At 37.6% G+C, this 19387-nt stretch overlaps 1 protein-coding gene across 1 annotated transcript in view; it reads left to right on the top strand.

Annotated features, from left to right (window-relative positions):
* The window catches only part of hhip (hedgehog interacting protein), a 39290-nt gene extending 23779 nt beyond the window's left edge, over positions 1-15511 (top strand). Inside the window, exons 11-13 of the mRNA XM_014999537.2 lie at positions 2260-2341; positions 12179-12327; positions 12987-15511. Coding sequence (XP_014855023.2) covers positions 2260-2341; positions 12179-12327; positions 12987-13183 — 428 coding nt within the window. The 3' untranslated portion in view covers positions 13184-15511. The remainder of the gene's footprint in view (positions 1-2259; positions 2342-12178; positions 12328-12986) is intronic.
* Positions 15512-19387: the final 3876 nt, after the last annotated feature.

The raw sequence follows: 19387 nt of genomic DNA, 5'->3' as shown, positions 1-19387 counted from the left end.
TATTAAGGAATTATTGACTTAAAACAAGTTATTATACCTTGATGAAAAGTTACTTGTAAGTTAGATTTGTTTTGTTTTATGAATTCTAAGATATTTGCATAAAAAACGACACCAAAAATTCTTGAAAAGTACGACTGTTGTGCTTTAAAGCCTATTGGGTGAGGAGTTTGAAAGTCATGGTGTAGCCACACCAGAAGAGAAGCTGAAGTGAAACTTGTCTTCATGCTTTGGCTTTGATCCCCTCACAAACTACACTAAGCTAGCTCTTAGCACATGCTAGTCTGGTGTAGTTTGGTTCAAGTCAATGTTTGCAAATCGTTTGAGCTACTCCTGCCAAACTGGCAGACCTGGGAGTTTCTCAGGCAGGACAATTGTGAAACACACAAGACAATACACTCACCTATTTATTTGTAGGTATTGTAGTCACCTCTGACATTTGCAAAATTTACACTGTACTTCAAACATGGTAGATAAGAATTTGATACGATAGATCACAGTTGCTACTGTTTTGACTACAACATCTAAAGAGGACAGCGATATGCCTGACAGTGATGATGATGATGCAGATTGCGAGAGCTTTGTTGAACAGGAATTTCAGACCAACCGTAGAGAATTGGAGGGCTGCTATACGTCTGATTTGAGTTTCTCTTTTCAGTAAATCTTTGCAGTAACTTCTTTCAGTTTGAGCTGTAATCTGTTACAGGGATTCTTTGCTAATAAAGGTGATTATTATTTGATCAAAACTTGTATCTTTACCACAAGTATTGCTACAATAATTTATTTGTTGGAATAATTTGAAGATGCAAAATGCTAAATATTTTTAATATTTATTTATTATTTATTTTATATATTTTAAAAACTCACTTTGCTTTGAAAATTAAATAAACCCACAGAATGGATTAGAAACAATCAGTTAAAATTATTATGAAATGTCATGCAACACTGGAAAACACCAGAAATGAAAAAAAAAAAAAAAACAAAAAACAGAAACACATAAAAATATTAAGAAATTAGCTAATCTCATGTTCAAACACGCCGAATAGCAGCAGCCATCCAATCAGTGACAATCTCTTATGGCAATGGACAAGCTGCAGTTTGTGGTTTTTGAGAATTTTTTTAATGACAATATATCTGCAAGGTTAACATGTTCAACAAGGTTAAGTTTTTTGTCAGACAATATTAAAATATGTTGGTAAAGTTCGACCTCGACATATTTTCACAAACACTGTAGTGAAGCACAATGCTCTTGGCGCTGTGGCTGCTATTAGTACTACATCAGGCAGTAACGTTCTCAGTTAGGAAGAGGAGCATCCACCTTTAAATTAGAGTGAATAATAATAAATAAACATGGTTGTTGTATTATTGCTAAATATTGCAATCAAATCATGGAAACATCTTGGCACAGAAGTGTTATCAATGGCAGTTTGATGTTGTAGCATGACATGCGATTGCTTTCTGACAGGATTTAAAGAAGTGGTGTCAGATCAGGACCATAATGCAGAGTGATTGAGATTTTATACGGCATGAGAAACGGTGTCTGACTTAAAAAGTGGCGTTGGGGAAAGACGAGCGTCCCTAAAACACGGAAAGTAGAATCAATATTGAAGTCATTGCTCCGAAACAGTGCCTGAAGCAATGTTTTGCTTTGCTAATGATGTTAATTTCTAACAGCAAAACTGTAGAAATTAACAGTTACTAAACATAAACAGAGATGAATGCAGTCGCACTTACTAAATGGTTCTCTGTGGGCTGTGATGTTTTGAATCAAAATGTACATATGATGTGAATTGCTCACACAGGCTTCATAAATGTTGGATCACTGTTATTGCCAGGTCTTGGAGTTATTATTTGATGAGCTTTTTATAGATTCCTGCATTGGCTCATGCTTTGCCAGCAATGCTAGAATTATATGTCCCAACGAAGGGGCCTCACAGACACATGTTTACAATTTATCCCCGTATGGAATTTTCTTGCAGGCTTGTTCCTCATTAAATTATCCGCCTGTTTCCCAGTCATGAGTACCCAATTGTCCCATTAAACTTTTTCTTAAAGTGCCTTGGTTAGTGGAGCATTGTGGAAGCTTTAGCTACATTTATTTTCTTCATCTGTCCTTTCCTTTCATCCTCTTGTCTGCCTGTCTTGTCACATGTTATCTCTTTTTATAAATTGCTTATGCCTGCATGCGTGCTACGAATAGACTTATGTAATCCAACGATAAAATATTAACAGGAATTTGCTGTGACTGTTTCACTTTTGCAGGTGAAGTCTACATTCTAGCGAGCAGTAAAAGCATGGCACAGTCACACAGCGGGAAACTCTACAAGTTGGTAGACCCGAAAAGGTACACTCAGCAAATTCTTTTGTACTTTTTGTTCTATTTAATTGAGTCTTTGCTCAGCGAGTAAGTGATTCTTGTTTGTCCAGAAGGACCAACTAGTCCTTCACTCGTAATTTCATGCTGTTCTGTCTTTATGATGTATCCCTCATGGTTCCAACTTACACAAATGAAAGCATTGATCATAGTGTATCAGATTGCATCGCAAATATGTCTCTTTTTTTCTACTCATTTAGCTCTTGCCCTTCTCTACTTCAGGGGTGAAGTGACACTCATATTTGTATCGAACACATCCAGTACATCTTTGTCAGTTTGGTACTCACATGCACCAAACAAATCCAGTGTTGTTTTAAACCAAACACATGAATCGTGTGTGTGTGTGTGTGTGTGTGTGTGTGTGTGTGTGTGTGTGTGTGTGTGTGTGTGTGTGTGTGTGTGTGTGTGTGTGTGTGTGTGTGTGTGTGTGTGTGTGCGTGCGTGGAACTAAGAATGTTCTGTAGCACAACTCCAAAACAAAACACAGAGGACTCCCAGCTATCACTGAACTCTGCTGTTTGGGAGCATAAAAATTATTGGTACTAGATTAAAAATCACCTAACGTCAAAATCCAGCTGCCTGCAGCTTTCAACCAGTCCAAAACACTGCACAGCATAATAACACCCTGGTATTGTGGAGTGATGACTCACAACAGCTGTGATTTTCTGGTACACTATATTGTCTAAATATATATTTTTTAAAAACTCATTTGTCATTTAAAAACATTTTTGAATTCTCAAATGTCTCCACATTTATTTTTCATGATTTTCAAGTGGTTTCATTTTTGTGTAATCATCCATCCTGTAAGTGGCTTCACTAACTTGTTCTTTATTAATTATTGGTTTTTCTTCATCAGAATGAACCAAAAGCATATCAAACATAGATTTTTGTTTAGCATTAGACCCCTATTATATATATTGCAGAGTAATGATTGGAAATGCACCAATTGTTGGTCCAAAGAGCAGAATTATTAAACTATCAGATGAGTAATCTGCAAAATAAATACTGAGCAACTCCTTTCCCAACTACAATTCCTGTCATTTTGTGTCTACATGCGTCATTTAAATGTATTTACTGTAATGCAGTTAGTCAGAGTTGTATTTAACTCTTAAGTTAGGGGTATTTTTTCTTTTAAAATGACTACCTGTATCAAGAAACCTGCTCCACATTTTCTTTTCTTTTTCATGAGCGGTACTACTCCTCACGCTAAACCTCAAAGAAAACCAGAAATAGTTCCAGAACAGCCTAAACATCATGTCAAGTAATAACGCTTTTCAACAGGTCGTCACCCGAGCACCTTTTCAAAAAAGAGTTGAGCAGAAACTGGTGGATAATATTTCAAAACTGTTATTGTAAGGAAGGAACTGCTAGTAGCTAAACTGATTAACTTGTATGACTCTGTTGGTGGTGTTTTACTGAAAAGTTCACCTGCTCTCAACTATTTTAATAAGCACATTTGGGGAAAAAGTTGACGCACATGTCACAAAGCTTCAGCACACACACATCGATTTTCCAGAGTGAAACCCAATCTCTCTGTGTGCAGTCTAATACTCAGATATTTGATGCTCCGCAACTGTAATGTGCAGGAAAATGTGCAGGGAGTGTGCATGAAAGCAACTTTATCATTTATAAATGTGCGTGTCAGTAGGTCATAATCTGTTCCACATGCATTCAAGTATTAAAAATCATTTTGAAAATAAGGGCTCTATAAAACCCATGTGAAAAACATTTGTCTCCCAAACAGAGGAAAAAAATATATCCCACACAGTACGGGAGGAGCAAGCAAAAAGTCACAAGAAAGAAAACAGTTCAGACATAAGGAGACTTTGTTTTTCAAACCAATTTTGTTTTATGCGCCCAGCCAAACCGCAGCTGATGTTTCCACCTATCTTATCATCAGCATTCTGCTCAAGATGGATGAGAACGTTCTCGTAGGACTGAGACTAACCACTCAAGTCACGAAGTCATCAAGTGGAATGTAGAGAGAAAATCCCTGATCTGTTTTATTGCTTAAAGGTTTGTCACGCTTGATTGAATCAGACAGATCAAATAAGCAAAGCAGACTCTCAGAAGGAGAATTTGTATGCGTCGGATTCATAATAGAAACATATTTGCAGCTGATTATTCCTGAGTGACGACAGTGCCACCCAGGCATCCACGCAATTAATGAAACCGCAGATGTTTCAGAGGGGCCCTCGTGGCTTGCTTTGTATTTATGTTTTCTGGAGTGGCTGCCGAACGCGTTTCTCCCACAGAACAGTTCTTTCCACCATCAACTGGAGGTGTTTAGTCTGACTGGACCCTGTGGTGCTGGAGGCCCGACTCCTAATACACACCGGCTTCGTTATTAGGATCTTGTTACAAAGAGAAAGGAGAGGGGCTGACGAGGACCGAAGCAACTAACGTGTCTGACCTCAGCACGTTATCAAGTCTGGTGGTCTTTTCTCATCCAGACCCTAAAGCTTGTTCAAACCGAGCTCTGCTTTGGGGTGTAGTGGGTTTTGTGGTTCGGTACAGCATCTTGGTCAGCGTTCTCATCAACTTTATGTTTGGGAACATAGAGAAGCGGGGGAAAATGGTGGAACTGTTAGGGGGAGCGGTAAAGGCTTACAAGAAAACATCAGCCATAAAATCGCTCAGCAGTGTTTGTGTAAACATGTCCTGGCCAGATGACTTCATTCCTAGGTATTTGTTTGTCAGTTGGAGTACCCCTCCAATAATAAATAGGCCACCATGTATTTTGAAACACTCTGAATGTGTGCGGTATGACTGATTTGAGAGGAAGAAAAAAAAAAATGTTGGAGGGGGCTTATTTGTGGCAGAGCAGTGGGATGAAAAGATTTCAGAAGATATAGTCTTTATATAACCACTAATTATTGCCACAGCTTTAGAATGGGCATCAATGCATGTGTGTTGTGCCGCAACATTCAACAACAAGGTAATAGAAAGTGCTTTACATATAGTAATGTAGCTCACAGCAGGTGGGCAAAGCAGCAGGTTAACGAGACTGAGACTCGTTAACCTGAGTTTCATTGAGACTCGTCTCTTCTCTAACCACTTATTTACACACTTTAAGAATACATTTTAAAATCCTTGTTTTGTAGGGATTTATCTGACACTGTGATCCCGCCTGTGCTCCCAACATAAAGTATTGACCAGCAGCAGATATATTCTCCATGCATACATTCCAGTTAAAACAAGTTATTTACAGTAGTCTAACTTTACATATATTTTACATAGATTACATATATTATTTCCTGCTTTAATTCGGTTAAAATTAATACAATTATTTCTATTTGCTAAATATAAAATTATTTTCTTCACTTTCAATTTTTTCTGTTAAATTGTAAACTTTACATACATTTTCAAACTGTAGTGGACTGATGGAATGGATGGACAATTATTTGGTATTTAGTGGAATTTTGGCTCTTTTTGCTTGACAAACCTATTGTAGCTTAGGCCTTCGGGCTGCTTTCCTTGCACACACCTTTCTAGCTAAGCATGATTTTTTAATTAAGATCAATGCCCAAAGACAAACCAGATTTGTTGAGCTACTTAATTCTCTATCTGATTTCTTTCCTGATTTCCTTTGATTTCCCAACGGTGTCACACACAAAGCACTATAAGGTTAAGTTGCATCCATAGGTGTGCCTCCAGTTAATTGAGATGTCTATCTGAAGACCTCCAGGACATGGTATCATAATTATGCTTTCCCAAATAGTTTGATGGCATAGTAATCTAATGAATATTCTGTAGGCTTCTCAATTTGAACTAAGTAATAAAGCATTCTCTCAATATTTTAACAAATGTAAATCATTTGAACCCTAACTGGCCTTAAACAGCTACGGTTCAGTCTGATTTAATGTCAGGCAGTGAGAAAAACACGATGTATTTTCATACAGCCATTGTAAGTAAAAAGAGCTAACCCTGGTGATGCTTTCTAGTGTAAAATGCTATTTCCCGTTCTGATCAGTGCGACCCTTCACCACAAAGTACAAGAGAGAGCATCACCAGGAAGTATATTTCACATATTCAAGACTTTCTCAACTGGAGGTTCCCTAATTTTCTTCAGATAGTCTCCCCGTTTATGAACTGTGTTAGCTCTGGAAGTTACAAATCTCTAATGTGTTCAGAAAGCGGACATGGGGTGCTTCTCTGTGGGTTGTGTGTATGGATGCAAACTGTGTGGGTGGTGGCTACTCGCACATCTGTGAGTCTTTGTGAGCGTGCGTTGCGTTTGCTCCCAGCACCCTGCAGGAAAAAAAAAGCCTTTTCTCTATTTCCCTGTCCCTCTTAAATCTTCCTACATCTCTGCTGTGGTCCTTTCCTTCACAAAGCTGCATGCCAGCCCCACTGAATAGCCCCAGATTCTACAATGCACAGTAAATTTCTCGCACAAGGAGAAAACAAGGAATGAAGCTACAAAAGGAGCCTGCAAACAATGGAGTCAGATGACAAAACAGCAAAGGAGACCACACTGGGCCGTTTGATTAAGCCATTGTTAAGGTGCACAATGTACACCACTCCATAGCGCTTTTCTCACATATACCTCATGTCAATCAAACAGGGCTCACAAGCTAACAAGCTAAATATGCCCCGGATTCAATAAAAATCAAATCTGAAACAAATTTTTAAAAGAATATTTAACAAACGTCTGAAACGACACAAATGTATGTGTGATTTTTTCTCTCTCATATGTTGTGTAAACAGCTGTTTCCAATCCTGAACATTATCCTATAATATATATATTATATTGTCATGTAAATGCAACCATTGAAGTTGAGTTATTTGTATCTCTTTCTGTGAATTTATCTGACCAGCATGAGCGCAGTGTTTCCTTTTTTACTCTCTCACTATCACACATGCACCACCCCTTCCAGAGTTGATAAATTCCCACAGTGGCTGTTGACCCAGCTGCCTTTGTCAAGTGGCGCTACCAGCAGGTGCTGTTTTCACAGCCTCCCTGGCAGCCGTACAGGCTGTTTAGCAGTGCTGCTGACCCCTGCCTGCTATTAACAGTGTTCGCTACAGACCCCCCAACTCTCCAGGGACTCTTACTCTTTCTCTTTTTCCTTCTCTTTCTGTTTTCTTCCTTTTTTGCTCTTTTTTTAACTACATGCAGCCTGCAGCAACAAAAGCCAACAGGCATGGAATCTGCAGTTGGGTGCTGATGGGAGCATGGGAATCAGACCCCCCTCCCTCCCCACCTTCAATCGTGAAATTAAAAGCCATTACAGCACATGAACAGCCACTTTATTGTCACTGCTATCAATCAATATGTTTATATGTTTATCAGAGCATTTGGTGGGTGTCTTTTAAGCAGGGAGGTGAACAGAAATATCAAAATATATATTTTATCAAGGTAAATCATCTCTTTTAACTGACTGCAACCTTGGAGATAGGTGAGAAAATGTGGAGTGATATGTGATTGAAGAGTGTAAAAATTCCCAAACCAATTCCTCAGACTTTTAAGACAGCAGGTCCCAGGCCCAGTGATGGGCACACTTCGCTAATGCAGTAATGGTGGCGCAGATTTTTCATTTAGTACGTTTGCTTACTTTGAAAACGTTTAACACAGTTCATTTTTCAGGACAAATTCTAACGTGCAAATTTTCTTGGCTGATTTGTAAACTTTCTGTTGAATCATCTGAAAACATCTGTGTTTAAGTTTTGGTTATAGACTTAAGAACTCTCCAAGTGGTTAGACGTTGATATTTATGCTTTTATTTTGAAGTGGTGAAGACTATTTACACAGCACTTCCACTTCCTCTCCTCACTTTGTCTTTCTTTCCCAAACATGAAACATACATGAACAAAATAAGACAGGGACCATTTAGAAAAAATAAATACAATATAATAGAACATATAAATTGTAATGTCAAAATTTAATTTTGTTCCCAATCACTGTAGTTTGAATAGCAGTTAGCGCTTTAGCATTAGCTTCTGCTAAGTATAATGCTGGTGTAGCGCTTTAGCAATATCTAATGCTTATGATTGGTGCTTCAGGGTTAATGCAACTGACTTTTCTGGTAGCAGTGACCACAACTGAGGTGATTAAAAAAAATTCAGGATTGTGACTATGACTAAATGCAGGTCAGTTTATAAAGTGGTAAAGATGCCATTAAAACACCTGTCATGGTGGAAGGCCCACAGAAAAAAAAGAGGAAATCAATCACTGCCTGTTTATCAGTGGATAAACCAGCAATGAAGTCTACTGTTGATCTTGGCATCATTTCAGTCAAACAATTAAGTCTTTATTTAAAAATACACCATGTTTGTCAGAATTGCAGCACAAGAATATTCTGAACAATATTCTGATAAATATGGATTTCATCACAATGTATTGAGCACGAGAGCAAAATAAAATGTTATTTTATGTTTTTTATTTTATAAAACTTAAACAAGGCCACACAAAACACTTAAGCCGTCTTTTTGTCAGGTGAAGGATATCAGACACAGGTCAAAGTTATATTCATAAAAAACTTTGGCTCAAAAGGCAGACATTTTCAACACTGGTCCTGAACTGCATCTAGTTTTGGCCTCTGCTGCTGAATGACCATTTGCTCTTAGACCATGATTGATGAGGCCCGTTCTCTAATGGCCTAAACATCACACACACTGACTTCACCTCTCATGCTCATTGCCTCTCATACCAGACTGAGTCGACCAGAGTCCAGTTACCCCGCTTGTGTTACTGTGTGTTGGGTTGTCCAGTGTTTTGTCCTTCAGCACAACAGAAATGTTAACGCAACAATATTTCTTTCTCTCTCCCCCACAAACAGACACACTCATGTGTTTGTACATGTGTGTGTACAAACACACATGTGTCTGTGTGTTTGTGTGTGGCCCAGTGTACAACAGACACTTCACATTTGAACTTGATTACGCACTCTGTATTATTTCCAGACTCATGGAGCGTGATGTGAAAAGATTCAGTTTCAGCCCATTTGCCGATGTGCGTGTCTGGATGTTTGTCTTAATACGGAACGGTCGCAGTGTGTCTCTTTGGTTCTCAAACTTGACACATATGGTGTGGAGATGTTTGTGTTTGTGTCTGTGTGAATTTTCCAAGTCATGTTTATATCCTAGAAGTGGCCTTGTCTTAGCCATATGAATTGTTTTGCTCCTCAGATTGGAGAAATATAAGAGGGGGAACCACAAAAAGACAGAATGTACAACGATTGTTACGGTGCTCTGCACAAGCAGTCATTTTCTGCCTCATTATAGCCACAAACTTCAATGTATTTCACTGGGATTTTATGTGACAGATTTGCTCAAAGTAGTATTATGTAAAAGTGAAAGGTTTCAATTTATAGTTTTACAAATAAAAATTTTGAAAGTGTGTTTTGCATTTGTGTTCAGCCTCCCTTTACCTTGAGTTTTAGGTCAAATTCAGTGCAAGAAGTGCAAATCTCGGCATAAATTCAGTTGTTGTGTGAAGGCTTCAGAGGTTTGTTAGAAAAGATTACTGAACAAACAGCATCATAAAGACCAAGGAACACAACGGAAAGGTCAGGGGAAAGGTTGTGGAAAAGTTTAAATGGGAGTTGAAGAAGAAGAATGTATGAGTCTGGCTAAGTTGGAAACATACCAGGAGATGACCCAACATCTCTACCTAAACTGGTAGGCTGGACATTTAACAGAAATAGAAGTAGCCAAGACATGCATAGCTGCAGAGGTTGACAGCTCAGGTGAGCTCAAATGCACATAGATATATGGCACCAGAGGTATAGGTTTGTCATGCAACCAGTGGGTTGTTGGGTTGAACCCCCATGTCAGTCACTTTGCCATCGTTTCCTTGGACAAGACATTTGTTTTACCTGCTGGTGGTGGTTCTGTCAGTCCATGGTAGCTGTGGCTGTAATGTGGCTTACCATTAGAGCTGGTCTTTAAATCAGTTCGATCAATTAATTTAATTTTCTGTTTTTGAAGATTTAATTTTTGGAAAACTGGGATTTTGTTCCACCAATAAACTTTTGGGTTTCTGTAACTCAGACGGATGTCGGTCTACCCAGAGGCCTCCATCTTGTTTTCCAGCTTGTATGCATTTGCATTTTGAATTCAGGTTAACTTCAGATGGGATGATTTAAGTAAGAGCAAGTTCTGAAAAAATATGCTCTGTCATTACTAATTCTTTATAAGAAACGACAGTGAGAAGAAAAATCCATAGTCAGAAATTAGATTCTGTATAAAACAATCGTAAATTTTATTTTTAAGCCATATCGACCGCTTCTTCCTGCCACCATGAGTGTGTGAATGAATTAGTTAATGACTAATTATAGTGTAAAGTGCTTTGGAGTCCTCAGACTTCATTAAGCCCAAAAGTAACATACTGCATCCTGATGCAGTGAGACACTGAATTCCACATCATTGATCCCATCACACATGCACTATTCAGAAAAGGTGTGCATCAAAAGTGCCACGCATATTTCCACAAAATGTCCTTCATTTTGTCAAGTTCAGATCTTTCTGCAAACCACACATCTCTCGATAGCCAGCACACATGGCAAGATAGGAAACAGTGTGACGGCAGTCTAACATTATTCATCCCATGAAAACACAATATCTAAGGAGATCCATGGTGGTGGCAACATTATTCTGTGGGGAGGGGAACATAAATAGAACTCAATACAGTTTAGTCCTAGAGGAAAACATTTTAGAGACTATAAAAACTTGTTCTGTAGAAGGGTAAACTTACACCAAGTCATGACTCAAACCATACGCCCAGAGCTACATTAGAATCAAAGAATAAATAAAGTGTGATGGATATTATGTGGCAGTCAAATCTGACTCATTCTGGTGTGGTAAATTCACGGCAGACTTTTATTTGTGAAAATTGTGAAAAGCGGTCATCATTTTCCCTCCACTTTCCAATTGTGCACTACATTGTGTTTGCCCGTCAGAAACCTCCAAATGAAATGTACTGAGTGTGTGTATTTATTCTGCCAAATTGTGAGACTTCAAGAGATATGAATAGTTTTGAAAGACTCTGTAGTTCTTCATTGGCTGCTGCCCTACATGTTATTGTTGTTATCCTAGTCCTTCACACTGATTTATAAGCTCTTAACATTTAGAAAGTTTATAGCTGTTCCTTCTGGGGCTTATAAAAAAACAATGGCTGCATGACTCAAATAAAAGGAAAATCCTCATAAAATGTAATTAAAAAAGCAAATAAATAGTTACTTACTCCTTTCTTGTTTTCAGCCTCACCCTTCAACGTGCAGCACTAAAATGTGACCGAAGTTTTCTTTCACTCGCACTTGGATTTCATGTTTATAGACGCAACATAAGGAAGATGGGTTTTAGGATTTATAAGAAATGAAATCAGTGAAGTGCAGCGTGCGTTTGTGTTCTGTACCTCTGTACTTAGAAGAACCAACTACAGTCACAGCTGCTGGTATCCCAGAGTATCCCTTCACCAGTTTTGCATGTGTAGAATCTGAAATATTCCTACATTTTCTTGTGAAATAGCTCAACTTTAAAATTGATATTTTGTCCATCTTTTTCTTATTTTTAATTTTATTTACTTTTTACATATCCTGCTTGGCAGTATAGCACTCAAAATTGTTGTCAAGGTGAAGCCCAAAAGATTTACTTTCACAAGTGGAACATCATAACTATCTGGGCAAATGAAGTAGAGTTGGATTAAAGCGGACTAAACAGGACTCTTGTGAACCCAAAGTGTCCAAATATGTCCACTTATTAGCAAAATGTTTGGAAGTTAGCAGATTGTTTTAGATCTTCTGTGATAATATCTGCTAAGTTTCTGGTTCATCATACTGACTTTGATCTTGTTCTTCTCTGCAGGCCTCATTCCCCCAAGGAGTGTCAGCGCCCGGTGGAGCCACCAGAGCTACTAACGACAGCTTGCTCCAGAAACTGCAAAAACGGACATTGCACTCCGACTGGCAAGTGCTGCTGTAGCCCCGGCTGGGAGGGACCCTTCTGCCGAATAGGTTAGTATTATTAAAGGCTGCAACTTAATCTATTAATCAGATAAACTGGCACATTCTGCAGATTTTTCTTTTAAGCCTTTTTATACAATATTAGAAATGCATTAAAAGATGCAAATATACTAACAATTAAATTACTACTATTCAGTTGAATTAAATTTTTATTATTTAAAAAAGGCAATAACATAGCGTTTCTTTTGATCATTTGCCAAGGATGCCTCTGTAGCTAAAACAATACTTCGAGCATCAACATGTGAAAAGTTCAGCCTTTTCTATTTGACCTAATATCAATACGGTCTACAGCTGATCTCTTGATTGTTTTTTTGGATTAACAGATTAATACTTGGATAACAAAAGCATGTTAACAGGATTTTTCCCCAGAATTAGAACCTGGTGAAACGTAAACAACAGGTATTTATAGACAGTTATGGTCATTTTATATATATATATATATATATATATATATATATATATATATATATATATATATATATATATATATATATATATATATATATATATATATAGATCCAATTAATTGATTCATTCAGCCTTATTAACGTTGAGACTAAAATACATTTGTTTTTCCCCTCCTGACATCTGCACTAGTTGAAGTTTTAATTTAGCTTAAGGCTTAATTTTGTGCTTTTCTGTCACTGTAGCTAAATGTGAACCAGCCTGTCGCAATGGAGGAGTCTGCATAGAGCCAAACAAGTGCCTGTGTAAGAGCGGCTACTCTGGCGCTCAGTGCGAGAAGAGTGAGCGGGGGATGCCCAACGACCAGGAGAAAGACGGCATCCTGGATCACATCATCGACATGACCTCGTACCTCTTGGACCTGACCACCTACATCGTATAGGGGCGCGCGGAGGGGCCTGCTCCCCGCCGCCACATTGACACAGATCTACCTATCACCGCCAGCAGACTCGTACCAAGGCGTCATTAACGTGGCTTTGTAATCTCCCTCACCTGAGTGCAAACGAGCGCACACACACAGAAACACCACAGATACACCCGGGATCTCTTCAGACTGCTTTGGATCCACTTTCACCCGAAAGAAACTCTCCCTCCTCTCGCCTATAAGCTATTTGTTCTGAGCACCGGGCCTGGCATCCAAGCCGTGTTCACATTGGAAGAGGCCTGCAGACATTTCTTCACCCGCTCTCGGCTGCCTCCACAGCTTCAGGAACTTATCTGGAACGGACCGCACCAAACCGAGACTCTGGCTCCTCTTCTTTTTTTTTCAGGGGCTTACTAAGACCAGTTTCAGGACTTTGTTAGGGATTAAAAAGCCTGGCTCAGCTCGAGAACCAGTTCACTCTCAATCAAAAGCAAAGATATCCATCTTCAAATGCAACACATTGAAGGAAGAGAAGCCACATTGAGCCTGCATTTGTAAAGATCATGTTGTATCATCTATGTTGTTATCTTTAGTTAGTGGGCACGTTGTCATGACAACTAAAGCAATCTGCAGTCTGTCTACTTTGTTTTCCACCATTCATCTATTATCAACATAGAGAAGATACGAAGAGGAGCAGCAAAAGCAAATGAGGTGGATTAGCAGTGCTAGCTAACAACTGATGGTGTCATCCAGGACATGTTACTATGGAATATCATCTGAACTGTTAGCATGTCAGAGGCCTCTTCAGATTTGTTGCAAAACTGACTGCTAGTGCCCACAGCATCACCATCCACAACGACTCTTTGAAGATGCCAGGATTAAACAAGTTCCAACATTTAGTTTACCTTTGAGGTGAATAAAGTATTTTTAAATTGAATAGAAGAAGCAAAAACACAAAGAACCAAGCGAGTTTCAGGATTCTGAATGCGTATCTGGCTTTCATGCACTGTATTCCTTTTCACTTCCTGAAATGAATTTTAAGAGTGGCTTGAAGTTAACAAACCAGAAAAATCACAGGCTTCCACCAACAAACTGAGTTCATTGTCACACACTGAAACTAAAACCCAAACTCTAAACTACAAAGGGAAGAAACAACACAGTGATGTATATTTCCAATAGAGCTTACTACTTAGCTTCGCAAAAAAAGAATCTAGCATTACTCTCGTAGAAGAGAGTTTATTTTTTTAATCGTAATAATATATGGGAGAATAAGGTGTTTCTAGAAGGCAGTTTTACACTAAGCTTGTCAGGTCATGTTGTACTTATATATATATATATATATATATATATATATATATATATATATATATATATATATATATATATATATATATATATATATATATATATATATATATATATATATATATATATATATATATATATATTGCAGCTTTTAAAGAGACACGTGTGGATTTTTCTTTCTTTCTTTTTTTTTTTTTTGTCAGTGTAAATGTATTGCATGTCTGTGCCTGCATAGAATAACTCACCACAGTTGGGGGAGAACATCTATTTCCCCTGACATATGATTATATTACCACTGTCAAAAATGTGTCTCTGTTGTGAGATGATCAAAGATGGAGTCGGGCCTCCGAGTCGCAGTGGAAGTAGCTCACAGTCAGGGCTAGATCTTATCCACCAAGTGCAGATTTCTGAATAACCGAAGGGAAAATATTCGTCGTGACTAAACTGTCTCGTGAGCAACAAAAAGTTAAACACAGCTGGGATTGTCAGGAGATCCATCAGTGCATGTTTTTCAGTTGGCTCACACAGGCATTCATGCATATGCATACACTCATTCCTTTAATTGATCATTTTATTTTGTTTCCCCAAAGTTACGAAAATGAGTCCAGTTCTGTTTAACAGTTTGGATGGTAAAATGTTTTTGTTTTGTTTTGTTTTTCTTCTACGTGTACTTTAAAAAGCAAATCCAATAAATTCTGTATTTGTCGTTCATCTCCTGCTTCGCTCAGCTCTACCTGGGTTTAATGCATCAGGATGGAAAATTCATGCTGTAAAATGAAAAAAAAAAATCATAACTTTTTTAGCACTTAATGTGAAAGTTGCATTGTAGCTGCTGAGACGACGTGGTGTGAATAGAATAACCGTTTTCATTATTTAAGTAGTTACACAAATAAAATAATTATTTAAGTTCTCTATTTTGTTTTTACCATTGTACTGTATGTGACATTTTTTTTATTCCTGTATTGTAAATAAAACTAGGGATAACTCTGTTTCTCCTCAGAAATATCAATATGTCTATTAAAATTTATAGCATGTGTTCAACACTCGTCTCCTTTATTATGACCGTTACTTTTGTACACTTATATGTTCGTTTTCTATTTACAAAAACATTTTGTAAATAGAATTACAAAAACTTAGTGTAAAACTAATATTTTTACGTTTCCAAATTAGTGCACAGTACAAAGACAACAAAGCAGATGAAATATAAATTGTTAGACGTTAATTATTGTAAAAGTCAGATCAAGTGTAAGTAAACTAACTTTAACGCAAAAAATGAGTTAAGCATCCTTTTCCGAACCGACTGCGTATTAAATATTTAAAATATGCTTCTGTACGGCAGAATATTAAGGCTATTGTAGATATGACAGAAAATGTGGCCATGGAAGAGTATAATTCGACCAAAAACATTTATGATATTACAAAAAAATATATTTTTTATATTAAAAATAAATTGATTTTTTTTTTTCTCAGAAATGTTGATATTTCAAAAGAATTCTAATTTTCATGCTTAATGGCATTAATTTACTATATTAAACCTAAGATTCTGTCTTATAACTTCAGAAACTTGAAAGAAAAGCTCAGAAGTTAAATAAATACAAGAAATTATCAGACATTTGTGACAAAACGTTGCTTAAGACTTTGAGGATTGATGACTCGGGTTCAGACTTGAAAGCGAATCGAAGCAGATTCTGATACCTGGAAAGAGAAAAAATATTCCCTGAGGTTACCATCTCAACTTACTCTCTGGCATATTTTTTGTTGCAAATGTTTTACTTTACGATTACAGAAAACTGAGTTTTTATCCTACAGATTTCTGAGTTTATAATGTCACATAATGATGGAAAGTTTGTATTATTTTCTCACAACTTTATGACTGACAAAAAATACCTCATTTTCACAATGTGGAAAAGGTTTTAGAAATTTTTGTAAATTTATTAAAAACAAAACCAAGATATCACTTTCATTATTTACCTCTTTCACAATTTAAGACACGCGCTGGATCACGTCTCCCAACGGACTCACCTGATTGGTCTGCTACTCAAGCCGGTTGTTTTCCGGTTTAAAGATGGCGTTTCCCTCCGTCAGCTTACAGACACAAACAGAAGTCGCTAACTAAAATAAATCTGAGGTTGTTTCACATCATCGTTGTTTTCCTCGTCGCACCGTTTCGCTGGGTGGCTACACTCTTCGTGGGACCAACAAAACTAAATAAAAATACGTCTGCTCCTGTGCTCCATCCGCTCCAACGAATCGAACCGGAAGTCCGGAAAGCTGGTGACGTCATCGATTCAAAACTTGCTGGTAAGTTTTAAAATTAATCAAAACTTAAAACTACTAATAACAAATAAAATTTGTAAATCATCTGTGCTACCATATGAAACATAAAATACATTTAAATGTGATATTTGTCCTGTCCAGACGTTAAAAGAAAAAACAGCAAATAACAATAGCAGCAAATAACCTAGCAATTAGCTTAGCTTAGCTCATCTATCTTTTAGCAGTTTGGGTCATTCTGCTTTGCAGTTCTTCTCCAGCTCCATTAGGTTGGTGGGAGACGTCTGTGCTGCCATTTTCAGATCTCTTCAGAAATGTTTAGCAGATTCAAGTTTGAACTCTGACTTTGCTCCACCAGAACATTCCCAGACTGGATCTGAAGCCTCTGAGATCTTGGTTATATAATTTGGGCCATTGTCCTCCTGACAAATGAACCTTCACTCCAGTCTGAGGTCAAAAGGCTCTGGAGCAGGTTTTTATCCAGGATGTATCTGTCTCTATCTTTCCCTCTATCCTGACTTGTTGACTTTTCCTCCTGCTGCACAACATCCCCATAGCATGATGTTGCCAACACTTTGCTTCATTGTAGGAATGGTTAGGCTGTAACGTAACAAAATGTGGGGAAATAAACTTAAAATCTTACAATTTTTATCTAGTGTTTAGTGAAAATAAATACTTAAAATAAGAATAATAACTTAAAAGTAACTTTTTAGCAAGATAAATAAGCTTGTTTTAAGTCAAAAATTGTTGAATATGGATTAAAAAATGTAGGTTAGCGCAGCTGGTCAGAGCGTGGCGCTAAAAACGCTGAGGTCATGTTACATCCAAGTTATTTTTTCCTTATTTTAAGTGTACTAATATATTTGCACTATAAAGTAGACAAAAATTCTTGGTTATATTTTGTGTTTTTGCAGTGAAATATCTATTTCACCTGGATTCTATGATGCATGTTGCAGATGATGTCAAGGGTAAAAGTTTCCCACATATCATTAAAACAAAGAAAAAAGTTAAATTAAACTCATTCTAGGAATTTGAGGCAGAGATGCTGGAGAAAAGAATGCAGAAAAAGCAGATTGCGCTCACACACGATAGGTTTCCCCTTTAAATCCCGGCTGATGTGGAAAAACCTGCAGGAGCGAGTGGATTGATAACCTCCTCCGCCGCTCAGCTCGACGGTATCGTTTGGAGTTCAAGGTGGAAATTCTTGCATTGCTGTGGAAATTCACTGCTCTGCTTCAGACATACACAAACACAGTCGCGCTTGGAAGCACACACGCAAGAGCGGCTGCTGATGGCAATATTAATTTCCTTTTCAAAATACCAATGAGGCTTTTGTGTTGTATAATGATAAGTGAGCGGAGACCACCCACCTCAAACCGGTCCGACTCGCACATTCACACACGCCCAGAAGTGCTCACACTGCCATATTTAGAGAAACGCGATCCCGAGTTGTCTATGCAACATTCAGGTCCAATCAAAATTGCATAAAGTGGAACTGTCCAATATCGCTGCGAGGTCCAGCATATATTTGAGTTTACACACTATCTGTGGCATGAATCATTACTTCTCATTTGGAATCGTTTTCCTTTTCCCTCCCAAAGGGCCCTCGCCTGGCTATCTTTCTGTAACAGTGTAATTCAGTACTTTTAATAAACATGAGGAGTCTGTATAGCAAATATTTGTAAAACTGAGAAGGCTGGAAGTGCATGCCATAATATTGTATACATGACTGAGAGTCAGCATAAGCCATACTTATAGGGCAACGGGAGGAGAGCAGGGAAAACAATAGCTGTGTTTACTCTGATCCAGAACAAAGTGAACATTCATTTATTATGTTGTATTTACTCCTGATTCTCTTCTGTTGTGATATCTTTTCACTGGGATCTTTGGGAACTGTAATCAATGTCCAGTATCAGCTGGAATGATCAACTGATGCAGAGTTTCTGTGCTAAATATTAACAAATAAGATGGAGAAAAAAAAACAATTCCCTTGATTAAACTGACCCCAGCTCTCGTGAATATTTATCTGCACCGCAAAAACACAAAATCTTACCACATACATTTTTATCTAGTTTGTAGTGCGAATATTTTAGCAGTATTTTAGCTTGAAATAAGACCAAACTGACTTAACTTTGCAGCAAGATATAGAACTTTATTTTAAGTAAATAATTCCTTAATTCTCATAAAAAGTACAACTTCCATTGGCAGATTATTTCACTTATAGCAAGACATTTTTTGCATGTTATAAGTGAAATGGAATTTGTATTTTTTAAATCAAGGAATTGTTGACCTAAACTAAGCTCCTATATCTTTCTGAAATGTTACTTGTAAATTAGTTTTGTTTTTTTGTTTTTTAAGTGTACTAATGTATTTGTAGTAGAAACAAGAGCAAAACCTGGTAAGGTTCTGTGTTTTTGCAGTGTAGGTTAGCAGCATGATCAGTGTGACCTAAAGCTTCTCCTGGATTCTCACTGAGGATCCTGAGAGATCTGGGTTAGAGTCAAACAGCTAAAGTATAAATCAGCCTGCTGCAGGTGTACAGAATATATCACCTGACTGCATTTGTGTGGAAAAGCAGACAAACACAAAATAATGTGCTAAATATATTAAGGAAAAGTTAATGAGGTAAATGAGCTGTATGTC

Source organism: Poecilia mexicana, unplaced genomic scaffold, assembly GCF_051168715.1.
Source record: "Poecilia mexicana isolate PSO_F unplaced genomic scaffold, ASM5116871v1 scaffold_1, whole genome shotgun sequence".
Taxonomy (NCBI): domain Eukaryota; kingdom Metazoa; phylum Chordata; class Actinopteri; order Cyprinodontiformes; family Poeciliidae; genus Poecilia; species Poecilia mexicana.
This window is presented reverse-complemented; position numbering and strand designations above follow the sequence as displayed.